Source organism: Saccoglossus kowalevskii, chromosome 12 (genome assembly GCF_978046115.1).
Source record: "Saccoglossus kowalevskii chromosome 12, keSacKowa6.1, whole genome shotgun sequence".
NCBI lineage: Eukaryota > Metazoa > Hemichordata > Enteropneusta > Harrimaniidae > Saccoglossus > Saccoglossus kowalevskii.
The window spans coordinates 10,869,910-10,886,505 of NC_140652.1; the positions used below are offsets into that span (position 1 = coordinate 10,869,910).

The window sequence follows — 16,596 nt, forward strand, 5'->3', positions numbered from 1 at the left end:
TTAGTCATCTGATTGACTATATGTTCTATAAGCTGATAATAGGAAATGGTCTAGTCCATCCACTTATTTACTAAAACATCCCTATTTCAGAAATGGTTTAGTCATCTGAATTACTATAGGTTCTATAAGCTGATAATAGGAAATGGTCTAGTCCATCCACTTATTTACTAAAACACCCCTATTTCAGAAATGGTTTAGTCATCTGAATTACTATAGGTTCTATAAGCTGATAATAGGAAATGGTCTAGTCCATCCACTTATTTACTAAAACACCCCTATTTTAGAAATGGTTTAGTCATCTGATTGACTATATGTTCTATAAGCTGATAATAGGAAATGGTCTAGTCCATCCACTTATTTACTAAAACATCCCTATTTTAGAAATGGTTTAGTCATCTGATTGACTATATGTTCTATAAGCTGATAATAGGAAATTTTGACAATTGGTTTATGAATTACCTATTCTGAAATGGTTCAGCCCATCTGTCCTGAGGATATCCCCCTCAAAAATAATTCATTCAACCATTGATTACATTCTAATAGATGAATCGTACTAGAAAGTGGTATAATCCCATTCCTAAAATGGTTTAGTCCACCTGTCCTAATTTAATAGGATCCCACCTTCAAAAATAATTCATTTAACTGATTGACCAGATTCTCAAAGGAAAGATCTCCATTTAAGATGGTTTGTTAATTCGTCTGGATCATCAGATAGTGCATTTGTCAATCTGGCACCATAAGCTGATAATAGAAAATGGTCTAGTTCATCCACTTATTTACTAAAACACCCCTATTTCAGAAATGATTTAATCATCTGAATGACTATAGGTTCTATAAGCTGATAATAGGAAATGGTCTAGTCCATCCACTTATTTACTAAAACACCCTTTTTTAGAAATGGTTTAGTCATCTGAATTACTATAGGTTCTATAAGCTGATAATAGGAAATAGTCTAGTCCATTCACTTATTTACTAAAACACAACTATTTTAGAAATGGTTTAGTCATCTGATTGACTATATGTTCTATAAGCTGATAATAGGAAATGGTCTAGTCCATCCACTTATTTACTAAAACACCACTATTTTAGAAATGGTTTAGTCATCTGATTGACTGTATGTTCTATAAGCTGATAATAGGAAATGGTATAGTCCATCCACTTATTTACTAAAACATCCCTATTTCAGAAATGGTGTATTCATCTGATTGACTATATGTTCTATAAGCTGATAATAGGAAATTTTGACAATTGGTTTATGAATTACCTATTCTGAAATGGTTCAGCCCATCTGTCCTGAGGATATGCCCCTCAAAAATAATTCATTCAACCATTGATTACATTCTAATAGATGAATCGTACTAGAAAGTGGTATAATCCCATTCCTAAAATGGTTTAGTCCACCTGTCCTAATTTAATAGGATCCCACCTTCAAAAATAATTCATTTAACTGATTGACCAGATTCTCTAAGGAAAGATCTCCATTTAAGATGATTTGTTAATTCGTCTGGATCATCAGATAGTGCATTTGTCAATCTGGCACCATAAGCTGATAATAGGAAATGGTCTAGTCCATCCACTTATTTACTAAAACACCCTTTTTTAGAAATGGTTTAGTCATCTGAATTACTATAGGTTCTATAAGCTGATAATAGGAAATGGTCTAGTCCATTCACTTATTTACTAAAACACCACTATTTTAGAAATGGTTTAGTCATCTGATTGACTATATGTTCTATAAGCTGATAATAGGAAATGGTCTAGTCCATCCACTTATTTACTAAAACACCACTATTTTAGAAATGGTTTAGTCATCTGATTGACTATATGTTCTATAAGCTGATAATAGGAAATGGTCTAGTCCATCCACTTATTTACTAAAACACCCCTAATTCAGAAATGGTTTAGTTATCAGATTGACTATAGGTTCTATAAGCTGATAATAGGAAATGGTCTAGTCCATCCACTTATTTACTAAAACATCCCTATTTCAGAAATGGTTTAGTCATCGGAATTACTATAGGTTCTATAAGCTGATAATAGGAAATGGTCTAGTCCATCCACTTATTTACTAAAACATCCCTATTTTAGAAATGGTTTAGTCATCTGATTGACTATATGTTCTATAAGCTGATAATAGGAAATTTTGACAATTGGTTTATGAATTACCTATTCTGAAATGGTTCAGCCCATCTGTCCTGAGGATATCCCCCTCAAAAATAATTCATTCAACCATTGATTACATTCTAATAGATGAATTGTACTAGAAAGTGGTATAATCCCATTCCTAAAATGGTTTAGTCCACCTGTCCTAATTTAATAAGATCCCACCTTCAAAAATAATTCATTTAACTGATTGACCAGATTCTCTAAGGAAAGATCTCCATTTAAGATGGTTTGTTAATTCGTCTGGATCATCAGATAGTGCATTTGTCAATCTGGCACCATAACCTCACTGGATTGGAAAATGAAGGAGCAAACAACAGCTATTTGAATCGTTGTTTTTTCTAGTTACTTCCGGTATCTCTATTTCATACTAGAGCCAAAAAAGCAGTATTGCTTTCTGTTTTGTCACAGGGAAAAGTAAAAAAATAATGCAGTTTAATATGATATGATATGAGCATCAATATAAGCAACAAGATATATACATTTAACATTTATTAAAAGGAAATTGTGTAATTAAACAAAACTTGAATATCCCATAACTGAACATAGAAATGTTTGCAAAGCTTAGGTTTAGTATTGGGTAAGGTATGGTACAATTATATTAATATTAATATAACCTGAACCATACCTTCCCCCGATACTAAACCTAAGCTACGCAAAACGTATTAATAATCGAATTAACTATTAATATATATTATGTTTTCTGAGTACTATGAAAATGGTTCTCGGAAGGTGTGTATGTCCTCGGAAGTTGGTATATACAATGTATGTATATCAAAACATATAGCAATGCAAGTACACACACACACACACACACTCACTTCAACTCTCTTCAACTCACTCACTCACTCACTCACTTCAACTCACTCACAGAAATCTACACCATCACTACTCACCCATATTTCTCAATACGGGTGGACAACTCAGTCTTACCTTGCATATAGAAGGAAGACGCGCGACTGTAGTTCGGAAATTTTCGTGAATAAATTACTTATATTGTCCCCTCCAGGTTTATATACCAAAGACCCTTCAATCTGAAAATAAAAACAAAGTAACACTAGTACTTATCATGTATCTTCGCCAGCCAAAGACCATTTATTCGGCCGGAGCCTCAACATTAACCCTTGGCAGATTTCACCACGATTTACTGTATGTCGCACGCCCTCAAACGATTATAAGATTGACTTGCATTACCCAATCAGAACTCATGATAGAAACAACACATTACTTGGTAAATTTAAAATCTTGGAATATAGAAATCATCGTGTTGCTAGCTTTTTGCTCTGTGAACGAGCTAACTGACCACCAAAAGAAAGCGCTTAGTGCTGTATCTGAGAGAAATGATGTGTTTTTTGCAACAAAACCAGGATTGGGCAAGTCAATATGTTATCAGTTTTGACAGTTTTGTCAGTTTACTAAAACACGGTTTGCACAAATATATATTTAGACATTCCATCGTCTTCGTTCACTTGCCCACTAACAATTTTCAATGTTGGAATAAGAAATTTTGGAAACGTGTCAACGAATATAGAACTTCTGTTGTTAACTCCCGGTGAATCAGCACAAATCCTACATGCCACCATTGTTTTAATCTGTGGTGACCCCAGACGTTCACATTTATGATACAGTAACGCTGATTGGTGTCACTAGCTCCTTGGCGCGGGTTCGTTGGCCGGTTATGAATGGCAGGCTTTAGCGAAACCACATGATTCAGACAATGCTTATCACGATGCACATGAGAAATTGTCACGACTTGCAATGTGGAAAAATTATACAAATACCATGAATTCACATCTTTGAATGCAAAAGTCAACATATCTTTCATGAAATATATTTGTTCCAAGACTTTAATCAAGACCGAGAGCTATGTAAAACTATGTCCATTTGGTTCAAAATTAACAAATAACATTATGAAAAAAAAAACATACATGAAAAATGTGTAACATGTTGCATTCAAATTGTGCAAATTAAGTTACTGTAGAACACTTTATTTTTGTTTGGAATTTATTTTCGCTATTTTTGCTGAAGGGATGATTCCGTGAAAATAAAATCCAGCGAATATACTTTTTTTTCTATATTTCACATTCACATTCCATACCAAACACCCAAAATGCCTTTTCAGTGAAAATTAATTCCAGCGAAAATAAAGTATTCCACAGTATTCAATCAGTTGATGATTATGATCTAGTTGCATACTGATCAACTTCTGTTGCAGGTTGTGTCGGTAAATATATCTGGAAATTTGGCACGCCATCCCAAATTATGATATCAATGGATCCAAAATAGCCCAGCATCTAACATTAACTCATTAAAAGGAGTCAAGTTGTTGGTAGAATAAAACAACTGATTTGTTCACCTATGACATCATATTTGTAAATAGCGTCCTCGGTGTTGACTGTCATAATGCAATAAACATGGACTGATGAAACTTTTTTATTTGTGTTTATTTTAACTTTTGTGCATTCTGCGAAGAATTGCGACAGTACCAGTAATAATTCTGTTATCTAGTATTACAAACTTGCAGATATCTGCTTGTCTTCTATTATCAAAATAAATTAACATTTCCGCAAAATTAATATATCCATGCAGGTTCCATCTTTGACATTTTGTTCACTCATTACGAGGGAATGGTAAACATAAGGATTATTTGATTTAGCCAGCTTCTATATTAAATAGGATTGTCAAAGTAGCAACCTGACATTTTGAGCTTGAACTGTCACTAGGTCAAGATCGAGGACTGCAGCTGACAGCCTTGTTGCGGATCTAACATGAGGGAAGTTGTATGTAGTACTCCACTAGACAATGGGAAACTAATCACCCACTGAATTACTAGAAGATTTCTTAATGAGTCTATAGTACAGAAACACTCATGGGATTGAAACTGTGCACTCTGTTCTTATTATTTCAGTCTATGATGAAAGGTCTTGTTAGACTCTCCATAGATAATAACATAACAGAGCTAATAGAATCTATATAGAAAGCCAAAAAGTCAAGTGCCTGAGACTGAGGAATGTGAACTATCCATAGATAATGATGTAACAAGGGCAGAACTAATTGAGGCTATAGAGATCAAGTAAGGAAATCAACTGCTTGAGACCGAAAAATGTGACTACCCTAACTCATCCATTAATTATAGAATGAATAATTTATATTTTTAAAGATGGCTGAAATATTGGAATAAGTTTTTGTCATGATCGTAGAATTACAAATCTCAATGACAGTGATTTCATGTGAAAAAAGTGTGAAAATCTCTTGTATACGTTATGCTTTTATGCAGTGAAACATGACCTACTGTGAAACACTTTATTTTCGCTTGGAATTAATTTTTGCTATTTTTGCTGAAGAAATGATTCAGTGAAAATAAAATACAACGAGTGTATCTTTTTTCCTATATTTTACATTCAACTCGTCAAAAATCAGTGAAAATAAATTCCATATAAAACACCAAAAAAGTCTTTTCAGCGAAAATTAATTCCAGCTAAAATAAAGTATTTTTACAGTATTCAGTTAGAAGATATCCTTGACATTTTTTAAGAAAATCAAGATAATAATGAAACAATATGGGAGAACTAATGAAAAAGAAGGGTACAATTAACGGACCAACACATCATATTTGTCTCATGGGTAATAGAATTTGTTCTCACATGAATACTTATCCATGTTGAGCCTCATCCCCTTCTGAGAAACTGCACTGCATTGATCAACATTAAAAGCACTTTACACACCTTTGCGTAAATGAGGAGCATGGAAAAAGCTAGCTAGGAGACCATATCAGAATTACTTACTATATATCCACTGCTATTATCCAAGGTATCTTCCATCTTCCTAAGCGTTGCTAAGACTGCACGGCCATCTTGGTCATCACTTGTTATTGTCACAACACGCGTCCAACTGTAAACCTTTAATAATTCCACCCATACGATAGCTTGGTGTGAATATGGCGGTACTGTTCGCATAAAGGACATATGGATGTGCTGAAATTAACAATATTAAAAACATCAATCAATTTTTAAAATTACAAAATTTCCATAAAAATTATTGTAAATAAGTTTTTTATCACAAATTGCTGTGCTGGGATCATGGCAGTAATGGTACTAAATGTATGATAACATTAATTACTATACATCTGTCACTTTAACGCCATAAGTTACAGCGTGCCGTAATTTTGCAGTCTTTTACGAGGTATTTTCATCCTACCCTATTAGGAAATGTGAATTCCAAATATGGAATGATTACACGCGTAGGTGCGTTTTCTAATGATAAAAACAAACATGGCTGCCACAAGGGTTTGGTCGGACTCCATACAAAGAAGTTCGCTGATTCTGTTCTAAACTTTTTAGATTTCAGCATTCCCATGATGTATCCTTGGTAGGAAAAGATGTATAATAATAAGGTTATACAAAGATACCTCAAAGTATGCACTCAGACAGTAGGATGTCGCATTGACTTTCGCTGCACGTCGGTCGATACTGCCGCTGTACTTTCTTCGTGCATACTTTGAGGTGTCTTCGTAATAACCTTATATTATATGGGGTGTGTAAAATTATAATTTCTATGAAACAATGATTTGATAAGAAAACTTGCAGTGAAAATACTGTAAGCTGCCAAATTTATGCTGCTACATATTTCACCATTTGATAATTTAATGGTATTTCACTAAAGTTGCTGATAGGAAGTTTCATTCTTTTCACTGACTCTGTAAAATTTGCAAACTTTATTTTTCACAAAATTAAAGCGATGTATTTCTGCTCTGTTATAAAAAAACAAAACATCAACAACAACAATATCATATATTATGAGCAAAATGTGTTTTCAAAAATCACCAAAATAAAGAAACAAACAGATTTTATTGATATGCTTGAATGCTACAATCGTAGATAAACAATGCTTTCCAGGCATTCTATGATTGGAGATGTGCTTTTCATATTCCAAAGAATGTGGGCTCACATATATTTTTGAAAATTATGAACGTATATATGTCGTTTGCATATATACTCTAGATTAATTTTAAGTATTAGGATATTATTTCACATTCTGGAATGTTATATGCAATCCCATTGACATCATGATATTTGACATTCTGAACACACAGATTGATATTTTTGTCATTTACTGTAAAATACTTTATTTCGCTGAAGGAATGATTCAGTGAAAATAAAATCCAGCAAACACACCTTTTTTCCTATATTTTACATTCAACTCATCAAAAATAAATTCCATGCAAAACACACAAAATTTAATTTCAGCTAAAACAAGCAGCATGTCGGCAGAGATAGCTCTGCTGTTAGCAATGCACATTTCAATTAAAGAACTGAAGAGATTATTAGAAAATGAACAATGTGTAAAGCAATTGAACTTGCGGTGTTCAACAAGAAGTCGAAAATATCACTTTTTACCAAAAATTAAAAAAATATTCATCAAAATTATAGAATTGAAGATATCATCATGAAATGAACAAATCTGAGAGAGGTCCACATGTAGTACCTATATGTATATTATCAAAGCAATTGGACTTGCGGTTTTTAACAAGAAAAATTCATAGGGAGATGAATGACCTACAGATACAAAATGTAGTCATATGAGGGACAATCTGATGAAAATCTCTTAATTCTGAATTTTTTTATTTTGTTTTTTAACTATCCCCACACTGTGATTACCAAAACTTTAAACAAATATATAATACATGTACAATAAAAAATATGTAAAAAATAATTAAATACATATTTGAAAAAAAAAAATAATAAAAAAAAAATATATATAAAAATCCCAAAACTATAGATTCTTTTATTAATCAGACTGTAGGACAAGTAACCATAGCAACGTAATAACTGCTTCATTTTACCTGGGTTATATAGGGAATGGTAAATTTCCCAGTTGTGTTACCTGAAAGATAACTTCCCACACAAAATGCACAGCCCCATATTTCATCTCTGAAAGAAGTGTCACCCTGCACACCTTTTCATTTCATAAAACACTGATTCTGATATTTAATTTACAAACATTCTTCAACGAATCAAAAAAACATCAAAAGTTAACACTTATATAGCAGGTAACATTATATAAATGTCATTAAAATGCATGAGATTGTCACCTTGGCATATAGCACAAACCCTTTAAATCCATCAATAATCCGCTATTCCTACAGTATGGCATAGTCTTCCTAATGGAGTCCATAAGAGAATAATATATATTACTGTACTGTAAGTGTTAACATATAACGACAACCTTATTGCAAGTCGAAATCTCCATATGTTCATTGCGAAGCTAGGTGTTAACTTCACATATTTAAATCTACATGTATACATGTACCTACTGAGACTTCAACTGTAAAGTAACACCTGGGTCTGAATAATTAATGCATATGTATTACTGTAAAATGACTAATTTTCACTGGGTTTAAATTTCACTGATTTAGCTTTTCAGGCATATTCAATGGGATTGCAATTCACGGTTTTATCACTTAGATAATGTTTTCTATGCTCAATTTTACATATTCACTGGGTTTTAATTTAGCACATTTTCCAGTCAGCGAAATTAAAACCCAGTGAATAATTAACCATTTTAAAGTATTGTCAAACTTCAAATGATCTGGCCTAAGTTTGATATTGAATTAGCTTGCCATGAAACTTTGAAAGACCTACCGGAGTACATGTTAATACAAATGTACCGTCAGATCATTTTTTAAAATATCTGAGAAAAATGTAATGCATCCAAAATTGAGAATTAAATTCATTTTACAACCTCATGTAAATTTTACAACATTGATCTTATGCAGGATCATTGAAATATGACTTATTTCAACAAAAGACACATCTCTATTATTTATAGTGTATGCACTACTAATAGAACAAATACGGTATTTGCAAGTTAAATTCAAAATTATGCTTATTACTATTGCAGCAAAAGTTAACAAAAGTTGATTTGGATGTTCATTGGTGACTGAATATGGCTCTAATCTGAGTATAAAATAGAACAAAGTCTTGTTAAGGGCGTGTGGTATCTGAAGAGACAGGTACATTTTATCAAGTACATGTACCATTAGATGGAAATAAACAGTAAGATAGTGATTACATCACATTAAATCTCTCACAAATGTCTAATTATTAAACCCATTAATGAATAGAATGCTCCACTTAAATCAAACTTAAGCGGGTCAAAGGTCGTCATTAATTTATCCTTATCTTTGATTGATCTTTTACATGCATTCAAGGCGGTTCAAAACCAAATTTTGTTACTGCCTGAATATGCAATGCATTGTGGGAACGTTTTTTTATTATATACATATACAAAACTACTGTAAAATCTGTATTAAATAGTACAATGCAACAGAGGGGATGCGGCTTCTATTAGAGCATCTACACCTTTTTTGATTCTCAATTATTCAAAAAGATTGGGTGCAACTTCTAATACAGATTTTACGGTTCTATCACACTGAAAACTCACTTAATTATATATATATTTATTTATGTAATTTTTTTGAAATGCTTTGACTGAGGCCTGAAAAAAAAATATGTTCCTTGCATTATGGGAATTTAGGAGTTTTTATTCTTAATTTTTCTTTGTAGTTACCATGCCTTAGAAGAAATGTTAGATGCAACTATATTAATTTTGATTTAAAAAGGTGAGATTTTAACTGTAGATTATGGTAAACTTGTTGCCATTGGTCCTTTATCAAAAAAAATGTCCAAGATGTATGTGTTTTTTTTAGCAGGAAGACAATAGACAATCATGGCCTAATGTTAGGATTCATAGACAAGCAACCTGTCGGCTGAGATAGCTCAGCTTTTAGCAATGCACATTTTAATTAAAGAACTGAAGAAAATGAACAATATGTATAGTATCAAAGCAATCAGACTTGCTGTTTTCAACAAGAATTCAAAAATATAACTTTTTATCAAAAATATTCATCAAAATTAGATAATTGAAGAATGAAATCATCACAAAAGTTTGAGGGAGGTCTACCTGAGGTACTTATATGTATAGTATCAAAGCAATTGGACTTGAGGTTTTCAACAAGAAGTCAAAAATATCACTTTTTACCAAAAAAGACAAAAATATTCACCAAAATTAGAGAATTAAAGATATCATTATGAAATGAACAAATCTGAGAGAGGTCTATATGTAGTACCTATATATGTAGTATCAAAGCAATTGGACTTATGGTTTTTAACAAGAAGTCAAAAATATCACTTTTTACCAAAAAAGACAAAAATATTCATCAAAATTAGAGAATTGAAGATATTATCACAAAATGAACAAATCTGAGAGAGGGCTACCTGTAGTACCTATATATATAATATCAAAGAAATCAGACATGCAGTTTTTAACAAGAAGTCAAAAATATTACTTTTTACCAAAAATGACAAAAATATTCATCAAAATTAGAGAATTAAAGATACCATCACGAAATGAACAAATCTATGAAAGGTCCACATGTAGTACCTAGATACATAATGTCAAAGCAATCACACTATGGAGACAATGGAAACCAAGCAGTGCAAAAAATAGAAATTTCAACCATTTTCCATGAACTACATGTAACCTCAAAATACTTGCGTTTTTTTTTGCAGAGCATTCACAACTCATGACTAAATGAGAGATCTGCACAATTAAATCACAGTGCATCAAATCATTTTAATAGTGTTTTTAAATTTAAATTAAAGTATGCCCTCAATGGCAAAAATGACAGCTGTGACATGAAGGTCACCTTCCGAGGTCATTGATTTATTAAAGTAATTTTCCACTGAAATGAGTTTTAAAAAAATGACAGATACTAATCAATTACTGTAAAATACTATATTTTCACTTGGATTTTATTTTCACTATATTCGCTGAAAGGAGGAATCAGTGAAAATACCCTTTTTTTATATTTTCACAACTCATCAAAAATAAGTGAAAATAAACTTCATACAAAAAAGCTAAAATGTCTTTTCAGCAAAATTTCTTTTTCAAGGGTTCACCAAAAAAAGAAAGGTACACTTAATGACTGTTTATGCCCTTTTATATTGTACATCAACGGAGAATAACTGAATTTTATAAGGGATGTCTTAGAGAACATGTTTTATCATAGATAAAATCATTTTTTTTGCCTGAAAATTTATATGCCATATTTTAATACTTAAAATATCAAAAAGTACATTAAAAAACATCATTATTTACCAAATTGCAACCAACAAAATCAAAGTCTGCTCTTTTATGAAATTATCACCTCTCCCTTCCCTACCAAATGTATATACAGTAAAATACTTTATTTTCGCTTGGAATTAATTTTCACTATTTTCGCTGAATGAATGATTCAGTGAAAATAAAATCCAGCGAATATACCTTTTTATCTATATTTTACATTCAACTTGGTAAAAATCAGTGAAAATAAATTTCATACAAAGCACCCAAAATGTTTTTTCAGTGAAAATTAATTCCAGCTAAAATAAAGTATTTTACAGTAATCTGTGACAAATTAAGACCATCTTTTTATCCAAAGTGAGAAATGAATTTTCCCGCTAAAATTATGATGCAACATATTGCAGATGTTATGTACTTTAAAAATATTTTTTTTTTATTAATTTTAGACTAAATATTCATAATTTCTCATCAGCTATAAATGTTAATAAAAAAAAATTGAAAGTGAAACTAGGGAATGATGTTAATAGGCATAATTTAGTTATTTGGTTAAGCACGATTTTAGCTCTCTGGACTCTACTTTCTGTCAATCGATAAAATACAGAATGTATCAGAGTTTATAATATGTTTTAATGGGATGGTAAATATGGAGACAAAGACCAGTAATCAATATTTACAAAGACTTCTCAGATTTCAGAACAGAATGGATGAAAAATACAACATTTTATACTAATATAGTGATGTAAGTAAGTCAAAAATATGTTCAAAGGGTACAAAGGGGTTGTAATTATGTGTTGTGTTGAATGTGGGTTCGATGCAATATGTGTAAAATACGCCTACACAAAATGTCTAAGCTGAACACTAAACAGTATTTGTGGATGAAATTATATTGATCTTGAATATCATCAGTAGATGAGCTCTGTGTTCTCTGGTTGCTTAGTTACCATGCATGCAAAAAGAGGAAGGGTGCATGATGTTGATTCACTTCCGGTCAGTATGTCTTTTTAACGAACAATAAGTAATATAAACAGCTCTGCTCAGACCAAGTCAAAAATGTTTTCTATCTTAGTATTCCTACTACGGTTAATTAACAACTGTTTTGGGACTTCGGTCAGGTAAGAGTTGATCCTCTGTGTTATGTGCATATGACTTTTACCAGACTTTTCCCCCCAACACAGTTCATTAATTAACGATAGCGGCCTTTTAGTTGTACGTAATCTAACTATTTAAACAGTTTCTTGATGGTTTTGAACGCTCAGAAAATCAGTGAAATTGAATCCTGGTAATTTATTTATTATTCCAGTTGTCAGTTTAATGTTGTACAACTTGAATGGCTTCTGAAAGACCAGGATAAAACTTCAAAGAAGTGATTTGCACTGTGTCTTCACTTCTAAGAAATGTGAAACAAAATCAAAAGCATACAGCTCGCATGTGAGCTGCATGTAAGATCTTCAAATATGAGCATTTGGAATGAAATTGTAAAAATATATCACAGGAAATATGTGCTGCGTTTTGTATCCTATAAGGAAGTCTGCTCATTATTATTCAAGTCAACTCTCATTATCTGACTATCTAGCGATCACTAGATCTTTTCTAGATAATCAATAGTCCGTGGTTTAATGTAATCTGTAGATTTATAAAACTTGACAAGGAAGTAGAAATAAATTGTGAAACAAATTAGATTTAATGAGAAGCTTGGAGCATTACCAATCTTTATAATGAGATCTTAATTGCTCTGCTTCGTTCAATCCCATTTGTAAGTCTGAACAAACCTTGATGCTTTATATTTATTTCAAAATTAAGATTATTTCCAAACAAGGAGACATATTCTCTCCATTTGTAGCCATTATATTGGTTTATTTTTAAGATAAAATATTGGGAGAATAACAAACTATCAAACTTATACTTTACCTTTACCTCCTGTATAAAAACAAGCCATGCATGGCACAGTCCCTGTTAGTTATCAAATTTAAGATATATAGTTTTGTTTATATTATAGTAATATACTGTAGAATACTTTATTTTCGCTTGGAATTTATTTTCGCTATTTTTACTGAAGGAATGATTCTGTGAAAATAAAATCTTTTTTTTCCTATATTTCACATTAAACTCGTTAAAAATCAGTGAAAATTTATTCCATGCAAAATGCCCAAAAAGCCTTTTCAGCGAAAATTAATTCCAGCGATAATAAAATATTCCACCGTAGTTGAAACATAAACATGTATGGATCCAGAAGATGATGCTTGATTATGATGATTGTTTAACATAAAAATGATTGAGATCTTGTATCTGATCATCAAACGAGTACTTGTAACTGCATTAAACATTACAGTCGCTAAATAATGGATTAAGGTCAGAAAATGAAAATGTAATTATCAATTATTTGTCAGTCCCACTGCTTGGAGCCAATCCTTGATAATCAGAGATTACATTTACTTCATTCGTGGTGCTCACAGTAAATTTCATGAAAATAAGTTAATTTTTAAGGAAAAAAAGCACAGCTGCATTAGCTATTGAAGTATAAAAGGCCGCAGTAATTACAATGTACATAGCAGCGTGGTTATTAATTTTCGCTGAAAAGATTTTTGGGTGTTTTGTATGGAATTTATTTTCACTGAATGTGGAAAGTTGAATGTAAAATATAGGAAAAAAGGTATAGTCGCTGGATTTTATTTTCACTGAATCGTTCCTTCAGCGAAAATAGCGAAAATGAACTCAAAGTGAAAATGAAGTATTTTACAGTAGTCCTATGTAGAATAATATTCACTTTAATACATACAATTCCGAAATCTGTCGATGGGTAAGTCAAATTTAATTTTATCCAATTTAGTCTCATAACAGATATTGCATGATGCTTTTATTTTATGGTTTCGAGATAACTTAATATTAAAAAATTTAATGACTGGACAACAACGCAAATTGTTACAAACATTATTCAATTACTGTATGACTGTAAGTGCATCAGAAATCAGAAACTGCATTTATTATTTCAAATGTGCATTAATAATTGAACCATCAAATCACGAAAATGCGTTGCATTGAAGTTAAATGATTTACAATATAATATTAATAATAATAACTTTATTCCATCTTTAGAAATACACGTTTTTATCAGTATATAGCAATATAAAATCATTGTAGATAAGATTACGTATCATATTTTTCATTTCTAAATAAGAAGGCAATTGTGTATAAATTCTCCTACTGATTTGATAATATTTTTATCTGTGCTTTGCAATAATTGAATGAATTTTTGGAGACTGGTTTGGATTTTAATGGGAAACATTAGTAACTGTAGTCTAATTTTTTGTATAGATTTGGGACATTCCATAAAAAAAGTGTACTTTATCTTCTAATTGCACATTTACCACAAATAAAATACAGTATGGGTACTGGATGTATGGGACATGTTTTTAAAAAAATTATTGTTGTAGTTATGTAATAATGTCACATCCTCACTAAACAGTCTTTAAATCAGCTCATGCTTGTTTAGCACTGTGACTGAAATACAACATCTGGCAGAAAATGTGAAACATTCGTGGCTGTCATGACAACCAGCATGTATACTGAAAGCCATTGGAGCGTGCACATAAATTGAACCTGGGGCTTAGAAAAAATGATGTGCATGTAGGAATTCACCCAGTCTTGGATGTCAGTGCACTATTTTGAAACTGTATGGTTATACATTGTATTGAGATCCACAATGACTACACAGAAGAACTAGCATCTGCTCTATCAGAAGTGCACTAATAAAAGTCGACAAAATCAACAAATTTTGTTTATTGTATGCTTGATCATTAAAACACAACTTATTTAGACCACTGTCATTTACGCAAGTATTCTAATTTTTCAAGTATCGAAAAAAATGTACCAAAAAAAACATTAACCACAATCCCATTATAGATAGGACATTTGCTTTTGACGTTGTACATTAGGTAACAATTATGAAGTGAACATTAAAAGCGAGAGGATCGACACCTGCGCACGTGCGGGAATTGAGTTCTATGCGACGATAACAACACACGCTAAAAATGCAAAGGCTCATGTGTAGACACTTGTTTGTAAACAATGACACGCTATAGCCATCTTGCGCATGCGCAGGTGACGACTCTCCCACTTTAATTAATATTTAACACATAACCTGCCGATGCAGGTAATGTACGTGTTAAGGCATTCAATCTGCGAGGATCCAAGTCTATAGAAAGTAAAGCTTGAAGGGCGGTGGAATATTCTAAACAAAACAGGCCACTGTTATTTAATGCAACCCTACTAAAATATGTATACTTTGCCATCACCTGTTCTTAGATTAACTTTGATTATAAACGCATAAACTATATTACTGGGCATTCATCTACAATGATGTACATTACGCGAGTCAGTTCAGCATGTTAGTAATATATCAAGGAGTTACAATCATATGAAATGCAATGATATGCCGAGAAAGATCATAAAATAACACGTAACTGCCAATTTCATTGTATGTGCTTTATTGGAATAACATATGGTAACAGTATTCCATATGATGTTTGTGATGTTCCACAGAGTTGCAGTATGTTTTTTATTGCAATACCATTGCCATCATGCCGTTATTTTTTTATTATACAAAACTACAAGCATATTAATATTACCAGTCCATACTTCATTTTATTATACAGAGCTTAAGTTACAGTATGGTCTGCTTTCAACAGGCCATCATTTTATTATACTTTTAGTGAAAACTACAAGATACATTTTGTATCACTCACACTGTGTACCGATTTTAATGTTCATTCATTCATTCGTTTAATTATTCATATGCACATTCATTCATCCATTTATTCATTCACTCACTCAATTATTCTTTCATTCATTCATTCAATTACTCATATTTTCAAATCATGAAATTGTTTATCAGTATATCTCATGTGGATTTACTAGTGACTTGATGACACCCTAAGATGCTGAAAACTCATAGACTTGATGACACCCTAAGATGCTGAAAACACATAGGCTTGATGACACCCTAAGATGCTGAAAACTCATAGACTTGATGACACCCCAAGATGCTGAAAACTAATAAGCTTGATGACACCCTAAGATGCTGAAAACTAATAAGCTTGATGACACCCTAAGATGCTGAAAACTCATAGACTTGATGACACACTAAGATGCTGAAAACTAATAAGCTTGATGACACACTAAGATGCTGAAAACTAATAAGCTTGATGACACCCTAAGATGCTGAAAACTCATAGACTTGATGACACCCTAAGATGCTGAAAACTCATAGACTTGATGACATCCCAAGATGCTGAAAAGTAATAAGCTTGATGA

The 16,596-nt window shown here is 31.9% G+C and overlaps 1 protein-coding gene across 1 annotated transcript in view; it reads right to left on the minus strand.

The window, feature by feature from the left end:
• Positions 1-16,596, minus strand: part of LOC100371391 (glutamate receptor ionotropic, NMDA 1-like) — a 134,073-nt gene that overhangs the window by 34,698 nt on the left and 82,779 nt on the right. Inside the window, exons 2-4 of the mRNA XM_085506412.1 lie at positions 5,960-6,137; positions 5,277-5,281; positions 3,097-3,197 (exon numbers count right to left, since the gene is read on the minus strand). Coding sequence (XP_085362538.1) covers positions 3,097-3,197; positions 5,277-5,281; positions 5,960-6,137 — 284 coding nt within the window. The remainder of the gene's footprint in view (positions 1-3,096; positions 3,198-5,276; positions 5,282-5,959; positions 6,138-16,596) is intronic.